Below are 19284 nucleotides of genomic sequence, written 5' to 3'. Positions count from 1 at the left end.
GAAGTTCATATAAATCTAAAAAAATATCAAATTTAGACAGATATATTATTTTTGTGTATATCAAAACAAATTTGAAATATAAAAAAAACAAATATAAATCTTTCCCTTCCGGTCTCGTGATTTTTAAAAAATAAACTATTAAATCAGTTGCCATGTTATCATTGTTATCAATGAGTTAAGTGAAAGGTCAAACGTCACAGTTGGAATCTCGTCTGTTCAAATATTGCCGTAACAGTTGGATCGAGTAAACATTTTTAAATTGCGCTAGTTTACGAAATAATTACAGACATTACAGTATTATCTATTTATTGATAGCGCTTTGTATATATGACTTAGCCAAATGTCATTGTCTTACGGACGTCTGTTGAAGAAAGTGGTCCAATTGTCAGTGTCAAGGGACAGTTTACATTTTTTTAGTTTGCAGAATAGTGCGGGGATGACTCTTACTAGGAAAATCATCAATACGAACAACGCACCTAGGCCTATAGCCCCTTACAAGTAAGTGGTTTACTGTGTAAATAGTAATGTAACCATCATAGAACAAAATACCACAGCACTAGCATTTATACATAAGCATATAATAATTATTATAACAACTATTAAGAAGTACAATATGGATAATTAAGTTTTTCTGATGATATATCATTTAGGCTAGATAATAAGTTCAGGATTTTATTTTCTATGATAAAAATACTCAGAGAGACGTTTATTTTTATTTAATTTTAAGTTTATTGTATTTAATAATAATTCATTTTAATCACACCATAAACAGATAGAGATATCTACTATTACATACAACATGCAACCTATCGATTTTCAATTAGTATTAATACTAGTAATTATTATTATTTAAGAACCTTTTTACCTTGAACATAATATTTATAATTCTATTGTAAATACAGTTATCAGATTTTATAACATCATATTTGTGTTTGAACACTTTTTAAAATATATTTACTTAATAAAAATAGGATCGAAAGCTGCGTCTACACATTACGTTTTAGCTGTCAGTCTTTCTTGTTCAGTCCAAACGTATAAAGTAGATCCCTGTGTGTAGACGAAAAAACTGCCCGTTTTATATGAACTGAATTAAGACGGAATGAAAACCGTTAAGAGAACTCACAAGATCGTTCAGTTTTACAACAAAACTGTCGTTATGCCTACAGTGAAAAAAAAATTCGGCATATTGAAAGCTAAAATTTGGTTTATAGGTTAAGGAAATTCGACTGGTCGACATATTTATCTGTCTAAATGAACTGATTCGATATCAAACAGGGGGTCAGAAAAAATACTTATTTCCGATTGTTATAAAATCCTTCAAATTATTGTTATTTTTAATTCAAGCCTATGTATATTATTTAAAAAATCAAAACCGAAATAAAATTGCATTTCAAAAAAAACTTTTTTAAACCTTTTGGTTTCTTCAGTAAATAAGTTTAAAATATTATACAACTCTATGTATATTTTTCCTATATAGAAGGATGTGATTAATAAGTGATAATCATTTAAGTGATTATCGCTTGGTGGCCATATTGTAATTGTCATTTTTTGAAATATTAATTCAGAAGTCATTTCTGTCAGTTCCACAAAATATTCCGTCAATTCTTATATGATTCTTATTACAAAATAGCAAAAGAAAGATTTGGTAAAATTTTGTTGTCTCAAGTTGACGATGCTATTAAAAATGTGAAGCCAAGAAATACCGAGCATTCAGACAAATATGTATGGAAGCAGTTTACTGTTTTGCCTTGCACGAAGTTTCAAAATTGAAATAATTTAATAAAAATGTTGAAGATAAGAAGGATATATGTACTTTATTTCGTTGTATAATCTTTTGAATACAACTGGATGTTTCGGGATTACCTAATACTTTTGCCTGACACTCAATGCGATACCGGCAACACTACTTCTCCTTTAGAGTCGTAGTGTTGCCGGGTAACGCATTTCGTGTCAGGTAAAAGTATTATTCGGTAATACCGAAACATCTTGTGGTATTACATTTGATAATAGTTGTATTATAATAATTATTATTTTTTATTATTATAATAATTATTGTTTCGTTTACCATAAAAATCGTTACCATGACAAATATTCAAACTTTATAAGTATATCAATTAGAGTTTACCTGCTAAATTTCTGAAATTGTTATGGTAACGAAATTCTTTTAATGAATTTACAATAATAAAATTATTAATTTTTAAATAGGCTCTACTAAAGAAGTCGCAAGGTTTAGGTACATGATATATCGTTGAACAGAAATTTTATTAGTCTTTTGATTTTTTAAATAATATACATAGGGTTGAATTTAAAATAACAAAGATATAGAGCAATTTTATAACAAACGGTTATTTAGACAGATCGAATATATCGATTTTAGTAAACTTATAGTCCAAATTTCAACTTTTAAAATGTTCAATTCATGATTGTACCAATAGTTAATCAAGATCATATTTTTGTCAATTTTAGACGATTTATTTATTATCTCAAAAAATGCTAGGGATATAGGTTAGTATAATAGAAAAATTATGAGATATGAAAGTAGTTTCCAGAAATGTAATAATATACTGGGTGTTCTATTTAAAATAAGAAAGATGCTACCACTTTTCGAATGGTAATGCTGAAAATATTTTAGTATTATCGAGCAGATGACTTTATGTAAATTTTCATAAAAATTCTCACCTGTTCTCTAAAGTGCCATCGCCGCCAATCACCCTCTACATAAAAATTATTCGTTCTAATAACAAATAAATAACATATTGTGTTATATTAAATAATTTTAATAAAGATAGACAGCAATATCTGTTAATCTATACTAATAAATAATACGTTAATAAATCCGACAATAAAATCCTTAAGTGACTAACATACTGATTAATCACGATCCTGCTCAAACTACTCAACGTAAGAAGCTCAATTTTGGCATACAGGTTGATTCTAGGGTGTAGGTTCCAAGAGGGTGAAAGCACCCCTCGAATATTACAATATTTTTTACTTAAAAAATGGCCAAGTTTCCGAAAAAACGCTTAAACTCGTATATTTTTTGTTTTTTTACATATTTTAAGATTTTTTAAGAATGTAAACAGGGTGTTTCGAAAAATCTGGTCATTGATTAATCACAATCCTGCTTAAAGCGCTTGACGTAAAAAGCTGATTTTTGGAAAACAGATTGACTTTAGGGTGTAGAGGTTCGATAAGAAGGGATTTTTCGAAACTCGAATTCTAAGGGGGTGAAACTATCCCTCAAATATTAAAATATTTTTTATTCAAAAACCGGCGAGTTTTTCGGAAAAACTACGTATATTTTATTTTGTTGTTATACATATTTTAAGATATTTTATAAATTTATACAGGGTATTTCATAAAATATGACCATTGAGTAATCACGATTCTGCTTAAACTGCTAGACGTTTAAAGCTGTGTTACAAATAAGTAAGAAACATAAAATTAGATAAACAATAAAGTTCAAAACTACAGTATTCCACGAACGCAAATGTTGTCACGTTTTTAAGATATATTTTTTAACTAAAAATTAAAAAAAAAAAATTCACCTAAATGTTATTTATTACCCACCGCCACCCAAAGAATATTGCAAAGTCACGCTTCTTGTTTAATAGTGTTTGCCAATAGCACTGTTATCCCACACATAATAATAGAAAAAGCTTACCTCTATTATGTATGTAGCATATTATGCTATTAAGTTATTATTTATTATATTCTTAACGTGCAAGTCCTGCAAACAGGAAACCAATGTCTTCCCATTTTCTTAAGCACTCACGAAGTGTACGTACTAACTTACTAACAAAATCTATCTTTAGAAAATTACTTTCTTTAAGATATTGCGCCTTTCTGATTCAGGTATATGATCACATGAAACACATTCACTTCGAATTTTAAAACTGTTTTAACTGTTTTATGGATTTCATCTTCTCTACGATAGGGGTGCTGTTAGGCTTTAGAGGTATGCTTATAGTTCTTTTTCTTTTAACTAATTAGCGCAAGCTTTTCAAATAATTCGCGCAAACTAGTTTCAGAGATAAACATCTAGTTTACCTCTGCTAGTTCATTTGGTTCTTACCAGACAATCCCACTAAATAATCGTTCTAATAGGTCGTTTGCAAACTACATACTTCTACCATAGAGAAAGGTAATAAAAAGAGAGTGGCAGATTAAATTAGGACGAATGGCATCGCATTTTGTTTCCCTGTCGCGCAACTCAGATCTCCTAAATTTTTGGCAAACGGATTGACTGTGGGGTGTAGAGGTTCGATGAGGGGTTTCTCGAATCTCAAATTCCAAGAGGGTGAAAAAGCCCCTTAAATTTTACAATATTTGTTATTTAAAAAACGGTTAGTCTTTCGGGAAAACTCTTGGACAAGCATAATTTATTTGTTTTTTTTTTACATATTTTGAAATTTTTTAGAAAATCATACAGGCTGTTCCAAAAAGTTGGGTAATTTCTTAACCCCGATTCTGCTTAAACTGCTTGACGTAAAAAGCTTATTTTTGGCAAACGGATTTTTCGAAAGTCAAATTCCAACGAGATGAAACTACCCCTCAAATATTACCAGGTTATATAATAATATCGCCATATTGTTTTTTCTCATGCTGACATAAATGTGAGAAAATTTTATCCAGTTTGTATGTTAATGGAAATTCTTGCTTTGCTTTATTAGCACTATTACAAATGATTAATTCGACGCGAACGAAGTCGCCGGTACACGCTAGTGTCTTATAAAATATTTGAATTCATATAAAATCTTAAACAATTGTTAACATTAAATATTATTTTTAGCCAGGCTGTCCTTCTAGAGTCCACCCTGTACGTTTCTGGTTGTTTGGGCCTGGACAAAGACACGATGAAACTAGTAGAAGGCGACGTGGGTGTTGAAACCAGGCAAGCCCTGAAGAACCTGGGTCACATATTGACTGCCTCGAACTCCGCATTCGATAAAGTTGTCAAAACGACCATATTCATGAGTGATATTAACGATTTTGTTGCCATCAACGAGGTCTACAAAGAATGTAAGTATCTACTTTTGTGTTACCTCGAAAAATTCTTACCTACAGATACTACCCATTAACACGATAATTATATTCAGTAAAAATAATTTTTTGAAAATAGATGATCTTTGGAAACTTTGTTATGTCGCACTTTATCGATCATACAGTATATCATATTCACGTTGTAATCGAAAATGTGTATACGCTTGAGAAACATTGTAAACCACATTGCTGATATTGAATAAGCTAACAAAGAATGTAAATATAATCTGTATATTGTAAATATTATTCTTCATATATATTAATTTATATTTGATGGTTGGTGTAAAAAATATTAGACGTTTTTTATTTGATTATGAATAAATATTAAAATTACATGCACCGCGTAAGAAGAAAATATAGACTTCATTAAGACTTCCTCTAACTCTTTAAAAACATTTCATTTTTCTCTTTTAATTAGAAAACAATTTTTAACAAAGTTGTTGAAGAGGTGTTTAAATATAAACGATCTAAAATAAGTGACTTGGTTTTACATGATATCTCATCAATTTTTGTAGTGGAAGAACTGATATTCCAGACTTGGTATTTTATGTTTTTGACGGGATTAATATATAATTGCTTAATCTAGGGTTGCCAGCTTTCAAAACAGAAGATAGAAGACGACAGGGTAAAAAAGAGGTACAAGCGAACATTTTTTGAAAACTCGCCAAAATTATTATATTATTAGTTATGTCAACGGTATGCGATTGATGATCTTTCTTACTTTTTTAAAAATATTTTTACTCAAAACTTGTTAAAATAAAAAAAAACATTCTCAACAAAACTTTTTTTTAAAACTTGTAACAGTTAGTAAACATTAAATAGTTAAACATGTTTATTGCTTCAACAAATATTTCTTGTGCATAAATATTTCTTCATTTTCTTTTCTGTACAAACGAGTGCGAAAGAGAATACTAGGGAAAAACACAGATTAACAATTTTTAAAGCATTGTGGCGATAGACGAATATTTTTTAGATTTTGAGTTTGGTATGTAAGAAAGAGGACATTTTTAATACACGAGAGAAAAGAGGACAGTGAGATAAAAAGAGGACTGTCCTTTGAATTAGAGGACGGTTGGCAACCCTAGCTTAATCTATGTTCTATACAATATGATCGAAAAAAAAACGGCGTCAGCAATGGCTTTGAAATAAAAATGGCTGTCATTTTATATGTAAAATTATATGGGAAATGTCATCGATTGGAATTATTTTCCAAGCCAGCTAGACTGTACGCTGTTTTTTTTTTGATCATACCGTGTGATCATGTAACAGTTTTATTATAAACTACTATACATATCATGTATACGGACTCTTAAGCAGACATAATTAAACAGTCAAATGGAGTTAATACTGAAAGTAAACAAATACGGTTAGGTTCCTCGATTAATAGCTGCTTATGTTATTTTAATGTAAGTTAAGATTTATCTACATAATATACTTACCAGGTATTTGGAGGGCGGACGAAAATTTAAGAGTTTAAAAATATCTATGAAGTTATTATGTTTATGGAGGCAATATAGACTGGTTGAGAAACGAATGTAAACTTAATTACTTACATTAATAAACTGACGGATATATTAATGAATAATTAAAAAAGTAATCTTTTTAGAGAAATTATGTTGCATAAAATAATATAGAGGGTGCCCCAAAATTCCGTGGACATAAACTACTACACTCAGATGCAAAAAAACGCAACAGAGAAAATTTTAGTCAAATTTATATTTTTGTTATTTTTAGCCCTATTTTCATTAATTTTTTAGCAAGCTGTATATAATTATATCAACTTTAATTTGTAAACTCAGTTTTTTATAAACTTTAGTATTTGGCATATATTATGCAGAGTTAATCGAGGGGTTGTTTTTTTACCCTAACTTTGACACACCCTGTGTAATAATTTCGTGTGTATATTTTCCTGAAATATAATTTTAGGGTCAGAACCATGTCCTAAGCATTTTGTTTTTTGGATCATGTCAATACATCTCTTGGTTAATTTTTAAGAGCGAAATGAACTTGCCACCAACAATCTGCGATTTCTTCAATTATAATTGATTGTTGAAGTTTTTTTTTCAATATGACAAGGCAGCTTTGGTAATTATTGTGAACTATATACTACTATGAACTAGCCATCATGTTTGACGTTTGGGAAATGCTTGGCAGGAGGGTTAGAAGTCGCGAAGCGTTACCAGCTTCATTAAATGAACTTCGTTTGGTCCTTGAAGAAAAATGGGAAAACATAATGCAATATGATATACCTATGCAGCCTCAATGACAGTATGAACAAATGTATACAGGCAGTTATAGCAGCCAGGGGATACAAAGTATTAGGGTATTTTTTACAATTTTTTTTTATTTGTATACTTCAGTATTACAGATGTTTTCCTTAATATCGTTAGTTCTGTTATCGTTATTAATGTTTATTAAAACCAGGACTGTAACGTTAGTCTTTAACGTTTTTTTTTTTTAAATTTAGTATAGAGTATCTGATGCAGCGTAATATGACGTTACGACAATAGTCACCAAAACCATCTCGTCTTTTTAAAAAATTACATCAAAAGTAATGTTAACTGAAAAAAAAATGTAAATTGATCGTGATCAGTTCATTTCGCTCTTAAAAATTAACCAAAGCATGCACTGACGTGCTCCAAAAAACAAGATGCTCAGGAGACATAGTTCTTACCGTAAAATTATATTTTAGGAAAATTTACACACGAAATTATTGCACAGGGTGTTTTACAATCTGGATAAAAAACAACCCCTCGATTAACCGGAAGGAAATTTTGGATAGGTATCTAATAGGAATTTGAATGGAGTGTAATGAAACAAATAGCAATGTAGTTATATATTAGACATGCTCTAAAAATTGACAAGGTCTGTTCTATGTGAGGCCTGTAACTTCCTCGCGAAGCATCTCAGGGTAGTGTGTTCGTAGGAACTCTTTCTTTTATTTTTATCTGTCATCATCCGCGGAAGTTTGAATACACTCTTTTTATACACCCTGTATACTTAATTTTTTCTGTACCGTTACTTTTAACTACATCACGAAAGAAAGAAAAAAAATAGAACCGGAAGAAGTCTCCCCTTAATACTTTCACCGAAACCTAATTTTCGTCCAATATTTAACCGTCAAAAATCACCCTCTTGCAAACGTTCACCCTCTTCGTCTTCCAGAACTGCTAAAAAAGAAGGGAAAAAAGTCGACAAAGTGTTAATAACGTTTTAACTCCGGCGAGTAACGCTACCCTAAACTGGGAGCGACTCCATTTTTTTCCTCGCGCTGCGTCGCTACTCAAACTTTTATTATTTAATTAGGAAACATTTTACGGACCGTTGCGTAAGATGAAAAAAACGAAAAAGATCCGAAAAAGGGGATCCGGAGTAAATTATGCACGCCGGTTTATCGACAGCAGCCGTTTTCTTCGATATCTTTGTGAAATATCGATGTTTGAATGACTTTCCGCTTGATCTAATTAGACGAAAGGGGTTTGCCAAAAAAGGATTAGTCTATATTTTATGAAGAGTTTTTTAAAGGAGTTTAAAGCTGTAAAGTCCAGAAATCTCAAAAATAGGAAAAAAAAGGATAAGCTACCGTTTTTGTAATTGTTCATAAATCATTTATTCATGACCCCTAAAGAGTATACAAGTTCTGATACCCAGGCATAATAATTACATTTCAACAGTAGCAATAACAAAATTAGAAAAAGTACCAGGTGGGACAGAGTTGATCTGTTACGCCGATGATCTTGCTGTGATAATAACAAAAAAAACTAAAAGAAACAAAAAAATAAACGACCTCGACCTAATGCAGACTGTGGATGATACACTAAAGATCATAGCCAGATGGATGCGTGAGCACAGACTCGAAATTCTCGAAGACTCGGAAAAAACAGAGGTGATTTTACTGAGCCGCAAGAGAAAAGTTGACCATATAAAGTTTAATTTTAAGGATAAAATAATAAATTTTGGATTCCACATAGACCGTGCACTCACGATGGGCCTGCACATCAAGGAGGTGTGTCTGAAATCACAACGAACTGCTAAAGCGTTGTCCGCAATACTGACAAACGTTCGGGGCCCAACACCAGCAAAGAGAAGAGTGTTAGCATATGCGTGCCAGAATATTATTATGTATGGAGCACCTGTGTGGAACGAAGCAACCAATATGCACGTAAATAAAAAAAGACTTGAAGGTGCACAGAGAGTCATGGCTTTGAGGCAGCCTTGGTGATATCGGGTCTGGTGCCCTTGCATCTTCTCTCAAGAGAAAGAGAACGACTCTTTCTCAAGGGTGAAGTACAAACCAGGGCAAGCAGAGAGATGGAGAGAAACCGCACAGTGCAGCAGTGGCAGGCAGAATGGGAAGTATCACAAAAAGGAAGATGGACATATAAGCTCATCCCAAATATAAATATGTGGATTAAAAGAAAGCATGGAGAGGTAAACTTCTATCTTACTCAAATATTGAGTGGCCACGGAAATTTTGGGAGTTACCTCTGTAAAATTGGAAAGAGGGAAGTCGCGGAATGCCGATACTGTGCTGAACCCAATGATACTCCAGAACACACAATGTTTGCTTGTCCAAGATGGGAACAGGAAAGATGTGAGGTACGCATGACGATTGGTGGCAACATCTCCGCAGATACCTTCTTAAAATCGGTAACAGAAAGAAGAGAAAACTTTGAAGCCATCTCAAAACTGGCCCAAAATATACTAGAGGCAAAATACAGCGAAGAGCAGGGGTAATGACAAAAAAGGAACAGTCCGGCGCTACTTGAGGAGATGCGTCCAGAGGGTCCAGGTAGACGTGGCAGGAGCAAGGGGGTGACGTTTAGTGGGTAGTATCCTCCAGACAGCTTAAGGAGAGATTGAGTCCCACACTCCGTACGTAAAGGTATTTTACACCTCCAAAAAAAAACTAACCATTTCAATCATCAAATCAATAATAACAATAGTTAAATAAAAAAAACAGTTTTACTAATTGATATTTCTATTCCTAACAACAACAATATACAATGTAAATTTTCAGAAAAAATAACAAAGTATCAAGATTTGGTTTGAGCAGAAATAAAAACTATATGGCAAATGGAATCTGTCCAGGTATTCCCAGAATTATCCCGGTTATCCTGGAATAACAATTAAAAGTAATTGGAATACCTGAAAATACTTACCACCTAATGCAGAAACCTGTGCTGCTTGATGCTGCTAACATCTTTCCTAGGTGATTAACAATAGCACCTTTTCTTTTGGTCTGTGGCCATGTCTCACTGGTAGAAGGTGGTCTTGGCTTAACCGCCCGGACCAAGAGGAGACAACCTCACCAAAAACCTAAATCTTACGATGGCGGGATAAGGTCAAAGGGATGCGTGGCTAGATAGAACGCAAGCCTGGTAGGCCCAAAAACCAAAAAATGTGGATCAGCTGCGTTTTGCGGCGATACACTTCGGGTGGGCATGCTCCTCATAGATTGTATATTTTATGAATCGGCGGATTGTTTTGTGGAAACGGCACCTAAGCTTAAGAATTGGCAGAGGCCGGGACTGGTTGCAGTGAAGGGAGAAAACATACCATCACGGTCTTTCTGCTGAGCCTTATTATCCAGGATATCCAGGATCAGAACTCCAATGTAAGGACATCAAGTTGGTTGGTCACTCATCAACTCGAGAGAGGAAGGTAATGGTTAGGTCTTAATAGGAATTGACTTCAAATCCAACAAGGCAATAGAAAAAGAGGGATATTATAGATTCTATTACTGATTCGGGACAACAACGGTGTCAAGTTTGGTTTGGGTTAAAGAAGTGAAAAGTTAAAGAGGTGAAAAAATGGAGGCAGATCCTCCAGCCGCCACCTCACTGGTGCCTCGACATACAGCTCCTTCGGCCTTAAGCGCCTTAAGCTCCTCGACTGTGAAGAACACCGAGGCCCAAACCCCAACCGTGGAAGGGTGTATACCATCGGAGGAAGACATCTATTGTCAGAGGAGGATGGGAAATACCCTGTCCCCCTATAACAGGTAAATCCTCATGTATGATGAGTTATAACTCAAGGAAGGGGAACACAATAGATCTTTAAGGTCGTAGTGATTAACCACCCTTTTCACTCATTCTACAGTCTACATACTCTACGATCGATACAGCAGCGAACTAAAAATTTTGTCAGCCATTCAATTTTATAATAAAGACATTGAAAGAAGGTAAAAATTAAACCAAGAAGGATCATTAAACAAATTGAAACCAAAACAATCAAAACTCATACTTCTCGTCTAGGCTAGACGATTGATTTAATAATTATTCTTATTCATTGTTCATGACTTAATTTTTGATGATTTTGAATTTTTTCCTCCCTTTATAGGCTAAACGCTAAATAAAATTTAAAATTTGGATGTTACTGTCGAAATTAAATAATTTTAAAATATTTTTTAAAATTAAAAAAAAAAAACTTTTATTATTTGTATATTTGTTTTTGTCCTTTTTTGTTTTGTGAATGCTTTGTCGATGAAGCTGTTTTGGCTTTTTGTACAATAAAGCGTTGTTTTTTTTTAACTTAGAGAATACCCTCATTGATAGAGGAAATTACGATAGTGAAATCACAACCGTAGTTTAAAAGTAGCAATAAAAAATAAAAAATCACGAGCAGGTTAACTGTGGAAAGAATCACTCCATTACAACAGCATAACCAATACGCGAAGATTATATTAAATGGTAAAACAACTTAATTTTGTTGAGTACTTAGTAGTACATTTTTACTAATAAAATTAAGTATTTAATAATATCAAAACAAAAGTGTGTAGTAACTAATGAAATGTGCAAAGTTGAGTATTTCATTATTTTCTTTTTTTCTTCTACTCTAAAAGAATAATCTAAATCTGATTTCACTTGTAACGTATGTAGTATAATAACTTTTAGTATTGCTTAAAAAGATTTAACACTTTTTTAAGTGGCTTCAATTTTTTTAAGGATTTAAAGTCTGGCCATCTGTCCAACGAGTCAGAAAACATGTTGTAAGGCGACATTTTAAAACAAAAAAAAGACGAAACGTTAAGCATTTTATTCTTTGTTAGGCAAATTTGTATAACTGTAAATATAACTTCTGACAAGCAGTGTCCGTTTAGGTTTAACGCAGAAGTGTTTACAAAAAATAACTATTTTATTTTGTAGATTTTCTTGCAGTGCAGTGGCGAAATACCCATAAAGGATTTTTTTTGGAGAGATGAATCCGCCACATAGGTATAGACATTTTTTACGACATTTTACTTTTGCACTGGACGCGCGTTTCGCTAACCATGTTAGCATCATCAGCAGATAATTAAAGCTTTGAGCCTACTGACTTCCAATTTCCAAAAAACTTGTATGGAAATCCCACATACACCTATATATTTTTTAGAAATGAATCCGCCACAAAAGTATACATTTTATTTAACCCATTTAAAATTGCGTAGAAATAAAAACTTCATAGATCTGTCAGTTACTTAAAGTAATTTAATGTCTTTTTTCAGTTTTCACGAAGGATTATCCAGCAAGATCGGCTTTCCAAGTTGGCAAACTTCCTATGAACGCCCGAGTGGAGATCGAAGCTGTTGCTGGCGTGGGAAATATCAAAACAATCTGTTGCCATTAGACCCCTTATACTTATTTATACTACGTAAATATTTTAAGTGTAATTTATATACGTATATTTTTTACATGTAATATAATTTTAATTTTACATTTTCGTTTTGTGCTTATACGTTACATACAACTACTACATATTTTCGAAATCAAAATAAGTTCATTTGATACAATTTACCTCTATACACAAGCGCTTCGTTGTTTTTGGCCGTTAGGGCATTAAACTTTTAAAAAACACATTGTGTAAGATATTTTATGAGGCAATATTTCAATTTCCATGAGATTTGAGGTACCTACGTTTTACTCAGCGCTTTAACATTTGACTTACACGGAAAATCATATTAAAATTGTAAAAAATCAAATCGTTTAAAAATTAAAAAAAAAATTAATTAAAGATAAATTTGATTAGAATCCATTTTAAAATATTTAAGATTTTGTGAAAATGCAGTAAAAATTTTAATGCTTCATTTCTCTAGGCGTATTTTTAAAACCAAATATTGTACTGGGATTTTTCTATTTACTAAATATTGTGTTGCAATAATAAAAATAAGGCTACCTTATACAGGCTGGCTAAAAATATTCTAAATAATTACTAGCTGATGTCTCACACTTTCGTGAGCTACGAAAGTACCAAAAAGCCATTCGTGAAAAACGAAAATCGTCCAGCGATCGTAGGCTGTTTACACGGCACACGTGCCAGCCAGTCTTCTATAAAGTGCCTTTCGTGGAAGGTTGTACACTAATGTGCCAAATATTACGACATTAAAGGACGAGTGAAAATAATTAATTGTGGCATTCATGTCAATATCCCTTCACAGAGTTGCCAATATTTACTATTTTATGTCTTTTCATTAGACTCATTGCTGTATATAAAAATTGAATTTATACTTATTTTAATTATGGTTTTGTTATGCATATGAAGATAACTTTTATAATCATATACTAAAATATATTAAAAAAATGTAACAATTAAACATTCGACTTCTTTTTGCAACCAAGATTATAATCGTGTCAATTAATCCATAATAAGTCAATCAATATTTTCTAATGCGAGAATAGTGCAAAATATAAAAGGCATATTTTGCACTATTCTCGCATTAGAAAATATTGATTGACTTATTATTGATTAATTGACACGATTATAATCTTGGTTGCAAAAAAAAGTTCGAATGTTTAATTGTTACATTTTTTTAATATATTTTAGTATATGATTATAAAACCTAACCTTACTTCAACTTCCTCTGCGACTTCTTTGTCACTATTGATTTGGTTCGTGAAATATCTAACACGTTTGATTCACGATCATGGCGTCTTTCGTATTGACTCGTTTCTATTCTTCTTTCACGAATCTATTGTTGACATGAGGTGTGGCCATTTTCTATGTGTATTAAACAATGTGGTAAAAAGTATGATTATAAAACCTAACCTTACTTCAACTTCCTCTGCGACTTCTTTGTCACTATTGATTTGGTTCGTGAAATATCTAACACGTTTGATTCACGATCATGGCGTCTTTCGTATTGACTCGTTTCTATTCTTCTTTCACGAATCTATTGTTGACATGAGGTGTGGCCATTTTCTATGTGTATTAAACAATGTGGTAAAAAGTAACACCTTCGAAATTTTATTTAATTTTTTGACGTATGATTATCTATAACAACATACACGTTCACATTCAATTCGAAATTTTATCGTTTTTAGCATCTGTAGATACATTTTGTAAATTTGTCACTTAAAAAAAAATGTTAATATTCCATGGGTACCTATATAATCTATAATTAATTAATTAAATTATAAGAAAATGGAGTTTCTATGAAAATTGGAAGCGAAATAAAAGATGGTATAATACGATTTGATAGACAATTAACGTATATCTGATTCACGTAAAATATACTGCGTGTTCCATTTAAATTAAACAAGTTATTGTCGTTTAAAGCTAGTAATTTTTTAAATTAAATTTTTAGACACTCTGTATACAGTAGTATTATTTTTAGTATTGCAACACAAAATTTAGTAAATAGAAAAACTTACAGTACAATATATTTAGTTTTAAAAACTTAACAACGCCTAAAAAATAAGTACGATTTTCAAAAAATCGTAATTATTTCATAATCGGTAAGATTAAAGTGCGGTAAATCTTAATCAAATTTACCTTTATTTTAATCGTAGAAAGCAAAAATGTAATAATGTACAAAAATATAACTTTAATATTTTTACACAACTGAAAACAAATGGACACACTTCATTATCTTATCACATTATCTTATTTTCTATTTGAAAATAATTTTAAATTCTAGCTTTAGTAGTGCTGCAACGATCCCGTCACTCACAATTTTCAAAAATATAATCATTTAGCTACAATACTTCATGTCGAATAGCATGAAGAACCCTGTATATCTATGGAATATTGTGACACACTGTATCTACATACACCAATACACGTTTCGATATCAATTTTACGCCTCTTCCCAACTACATAACACGTGCATTTCCGCTATATTCCATAACAATACCTTCACATTTGTCGAGTTATTTCTCGAATTCCATATACGGAAGCTATTGTGGCTCGGCGCGCGAATATATACAATCGTTTGCAAACCAGATTCTCAAGCACACACGTTATTCGCGGCCCCATTCTAACATTCCCGCTAGCTACAACTGTTTGCCGCCATAATCCCTCGGAAAAGAACAATAAATTGCTCCGAAGAGGGCATTCTCTGGCGTTAAGATAGTTTACATACTTGGCGGATCCAGGGATCTGGACCCGGGAACAATAGGGAAATCCCGCGTGAAAAGTCGAGAGAAGCTTGATGGGGAAAACCATTATTTAAATGTTTGTAGAAAGATATATTCGTAATTGTAATATTTATGCAATATACATACAGGGTCAGCAAATTCTGTTTAAAGAGGTCTGTGTTTTACAGGGTTTTTCGCTTATGAGTAGAGGTACAAAGATGCAGTTTTTACCTTACTTACTGTGCTACTTTTTTATGAAACTAAAGTCGTTACCTAGTTATTTATCGTAACCCTCTTAGTTCCTTTACATACAGGGCAAATTTGAAATTATTGCATTTTACTAGATCTAGGGCATATTTGTGTTTAATATTTTCAGTTTCATAAAAAAGCATAGTAATGTGCAAACGGCATCCATATACTGTTCTACTCATAGAGTAGTAGTAGAGTGAGAAAACTGAAAAACACACGAAAATGGCACATTCTGCACGGTCAATGCGGTCAGTGCAATAAGATGTAGGTACAATCAAAGAGATAACAGCGAGTATCCTCTCCATTATGAAGTAGATCAATGCGTTTGTTTTATATTCTGGAATGAAACCGATAAGCAGTTAGATTTCCTTCTCAATTCTGAAAATGACCCATTAGATTGAGAAAACTACTACTGAGAAAAAGTAGATGCCTGGCAGCTTGGGCGCTTTAAGAAGCATCACCATGCAATCAGTTAGATCGAAAACTGTGATGGACTATCGAGAACCACTGTCCTGGCTGAGACATGGCTGGGCTACTCTGTGCTGGGTACCAGGCTACAAAATGTGGTGGGCATCCAAGAAACAGACCGATTTGCCAAAGAGGGGCCAGGGGAGGGGCCGTGGCAGATGACCCACTACTTTTAACCATTAACACACTGAAGGAAGCTATAGGAACGACCATCAAGGCCAACCATCAGTAGACGTGGCAACACCGTGAAGATTGTGCTACAGCTCGAAGACTGTGGCCAGTGGTAGATGCCCTAGGGAGGTAAACCTAGTGAGATGAGATATTTCCAACGACGACTACTGCAGAGAATACGGAGAGGAAGAAGAAACCATAGAGCACCTGCTGTGCTAATGTCCGGCACTTGATACCGATGCTTTAAAACTTTAGGGCAAGTTCTTTGGGGGGACTAGAGGAAGCAGCAGACGCCAATCTCTTAGAGGTTTGTAGTTCGTGAACGAACTAGTTTTAATGAACTATTCCGACCCCGGAACGAAAGGAAGTTCTCGGTTTCTCAAAGAACTAGTTCCTCAGGACCCATTCCGGGATCGAGACTGTGACCGATATATAATAATATGCCACGGCGACGGATTGGTCAGCGCAATCGTAGCCCGATGCTGGGCAGGAGTGGGGAGTGCCAGCCGTATGTTACCTGTCCCGCACTGAAACGACTGAGAGGAACTAATTAAAAGACTAGTTCACGGGAATCTATTCAGTCGGCAGATCCGAGATATAATACAAGGCGACGACGATGGATTCGGCCTTGTCTATTGCCACAGCCGGCGTAATTACCACAGAAAATTGTCGTGGATAATATTGTTTTTGATTTTTAGTTTGTTTTTTAAATATTTTATGGGAATGTTTCACTTTAAGTTCCTAAAATTATGAAATATCTTCTAAAAGTCTTCTAGTATCTTCTAAAAAAAATTATGAAATATCTTCTAAAATATAATATATGTAGATATTCTGATATTTAGATAAAAACAAAAAGCTTGAAGTGAGAAAATATGCAATTTTTCGTAAAATTTTCGTATAATTTATTTCTGATATAGTTTTTAAACTCTGATTTGAGTTTCTTTTTTAATTTTTTTATCTGCAATAGTAATAATAATAATAATATCTACCTATATGTTTTTAATATACGTAATTACACATCTCGTTATATTTCGTACATTATAAAAATTATACAGATCATACTAGTTCTGACTGACAACGAAACCCATTAGCAAGCAACGGGGATGTCAATATTAGTCGGGAACAATTAAGGCGAGCGGCCACTGCGAGCGTAACTAAACTAAGCTAAGAATATGAAAACAAACGGTAATTAAATGGGAACTCCACTGAGAACGATTTTCGCTCAGTAGTCAGCTAAGTTTTCGTATTGTATCTCTGCTATCATAGAACTAATCGCTGCGAAAAATTCGCTGGAACCTGTCACGAACTAAAGCGAGCGAAACTAAACTACGAGTCGAATCTTCATATACTTTCGTTTTGTTTCGCTCAAGTAGCCGTTAAAAAGTATGGAAGCTGATTTGTACAGATCTTATCTTCGCTTAGTTTATTTTCGCTCGCAGTGGCCGCCCGCCTATATTGTGTACTAAAGGCCTAGTTCAAGGAACTATTCCTCTCGAGGAACTAGAACTAAGAAAACTAGTTCCTTCCAAGAAACTAGACTTTCTACCTCTACAAACTCAGCAACATCGGGAACTTTGCAAAGAGCTGGTTAATGCAAAGTGAGAATGAGAGGAAAGCTTGGTAAATAATACAGGGGTATCGCAATGGGCCCAAAGCCTCCGAGTGAGGGATCAGACAGAATCCTATAAATACCCCAGCAACCTAACCTAACCTTTGTAGAACTTCTTAGATTAATGATATTTCATAGCATGTATTTTTTTGTATGACTCTCCATAAAGTAGACGTATATAATAGAGATGTATATAATAAATTATATTAAGTTCTAATCAGCGAATACCTATGGTATCCTGAAATATATATTTAAGTAAAGTGAATAAAATTAAAAAAGAAGCAGATAGATATCGTAGGAAGGAAGTTTCAATCTCATCGGGCAAAACACGTAACCAGAAGAAATAGGTCAGAGAAAATACGGTATAGAAAATTCATCTTTACGAGAGTAATATTCGGGAGGTTTTTCCAATATGCGCTCACTCCTCGCCCATTGTGGTTCTCGACACTGCAAACAATGATCTTTTATTTACGTAGTTCGGCAATTTTATACCGAAGGAGAGACAGAAAGAGAAAGGGATAGAGAAGGAAGAACGGAGAGGAAATGAAAATACCTGCAGCACGTTGCTGTTTGCATCTGATTTGGGAGCTAGGTGTTGTTTGCCGTGCTTTATACATCCTCTGTCGCCGGTTCTCAACGATGATCTACTGTCCAGATTTACCGCTCTCGGCCAGCCAGGACTGGCATGATGAAAATTTAATACAGTGTGTACAAGAAATGAGTTTTATCGTGCAGCTGGCATTAATCATTTTATGTTCTTGCTTCGCGAGTAACAAACATAGTTGATCAAAATGTTAAAATTAATTTCAGTTTGGTACAGGCTGACATGTTCCAGTATGGGTATATAGGGGAAGATTAAAAGTACTAGTGATTATGGTTCTTTAGCAGTTACTTTTAGGAAATCTTAAAAATATCGCTTATTATTAATTAGACCTTGAATTACACTAATATAGTAGGTTTACAGGATCCGGCAATAGTCCGTCGAGCATCTGTAGCGCCTAGAGTAAAAATCTTAGGAATTTTGTTTAAGTGCAAACCTAAAACAGGGTGGGTCAGAAAAGCGTGAGTGGATCGGGATTATTTTTGTTTTAAATGGAACACCCTGTATATTATTGAATTTTTGAATTTCTTTCAGATCACTTTATATATAATCCTAAGGTCTGACCCACCCCAGTAAATATATTTCAGTAGTTCAGTCAGAGATATTAATAAATAAATAAAAAATATATATTTTTCAGCATTTCTAAAAAAATATATATTAAAAATACAAGAACTGCCCTGAAATCAGAATTATATTACGTATTTACTTTAGATGGTCTGCACTTACTTCGCTGTAAATATAGAAATCTTAAATCGTACAGTAATGTTCAAAACTCTACGCCACATTTTTTTTTAAATATAAAATAATGT

The 19284-nt window shown here is 33.2% G+C and overlaps 2 protein-coding genes across 2 annotated transcripts in view; one reads left to right on the top strand and one right to left on the bottom strand.

Moving 5' to 3' along the window:
* The window catches only part of LOC115889159 (heterogeneous nuclear ribonucleoprotein C-like 1), an 827286-nt gene that overhangs the window by 139600 nt on the left and 668402 nt on the right, over positions 1-19284 (bottom strand). The window lies entirely within an intron of this gene.
* LOC115889160 (rutC family protein UK114) lies at positions 270-12738 on the top strand. The gene is made up of 3 exons (XM_030909102.1): positions 270-498; positions 4793-5022; positions 12530-12738. Exons 1-3 carry the CDS (start codon positions 341-343, stop codon positions 12649-12651), a joined length of 510 nt encoding a protein of 169 aa, XP_030764962.1. The 5' UTR covers positions 270-340; the 3' UTR covers positions 12652-12738.

The sequence above is a fragment of the Sitophilus oryzae genome, unplaced genomic scaffold (assembly GCF_002938485.1).
Source record: "Sitophilus oryzae breed Bouriz unplaced genomic scaffold, Soryzae_2.0 scaffold_811_pilon_pilon, whole genome shotgun sequence".
Lineage (NCBI taxonomy): Eukaryota > Metazoa > Arthropoda > Insecta > Coleoptera > Curculionidae > Sitophilus > Sitophilus oryzae.
Note: the sequence above shows the minus strand (reverse complement) of the source record. Positions and strands in the feature narration are given on the sequence as shown.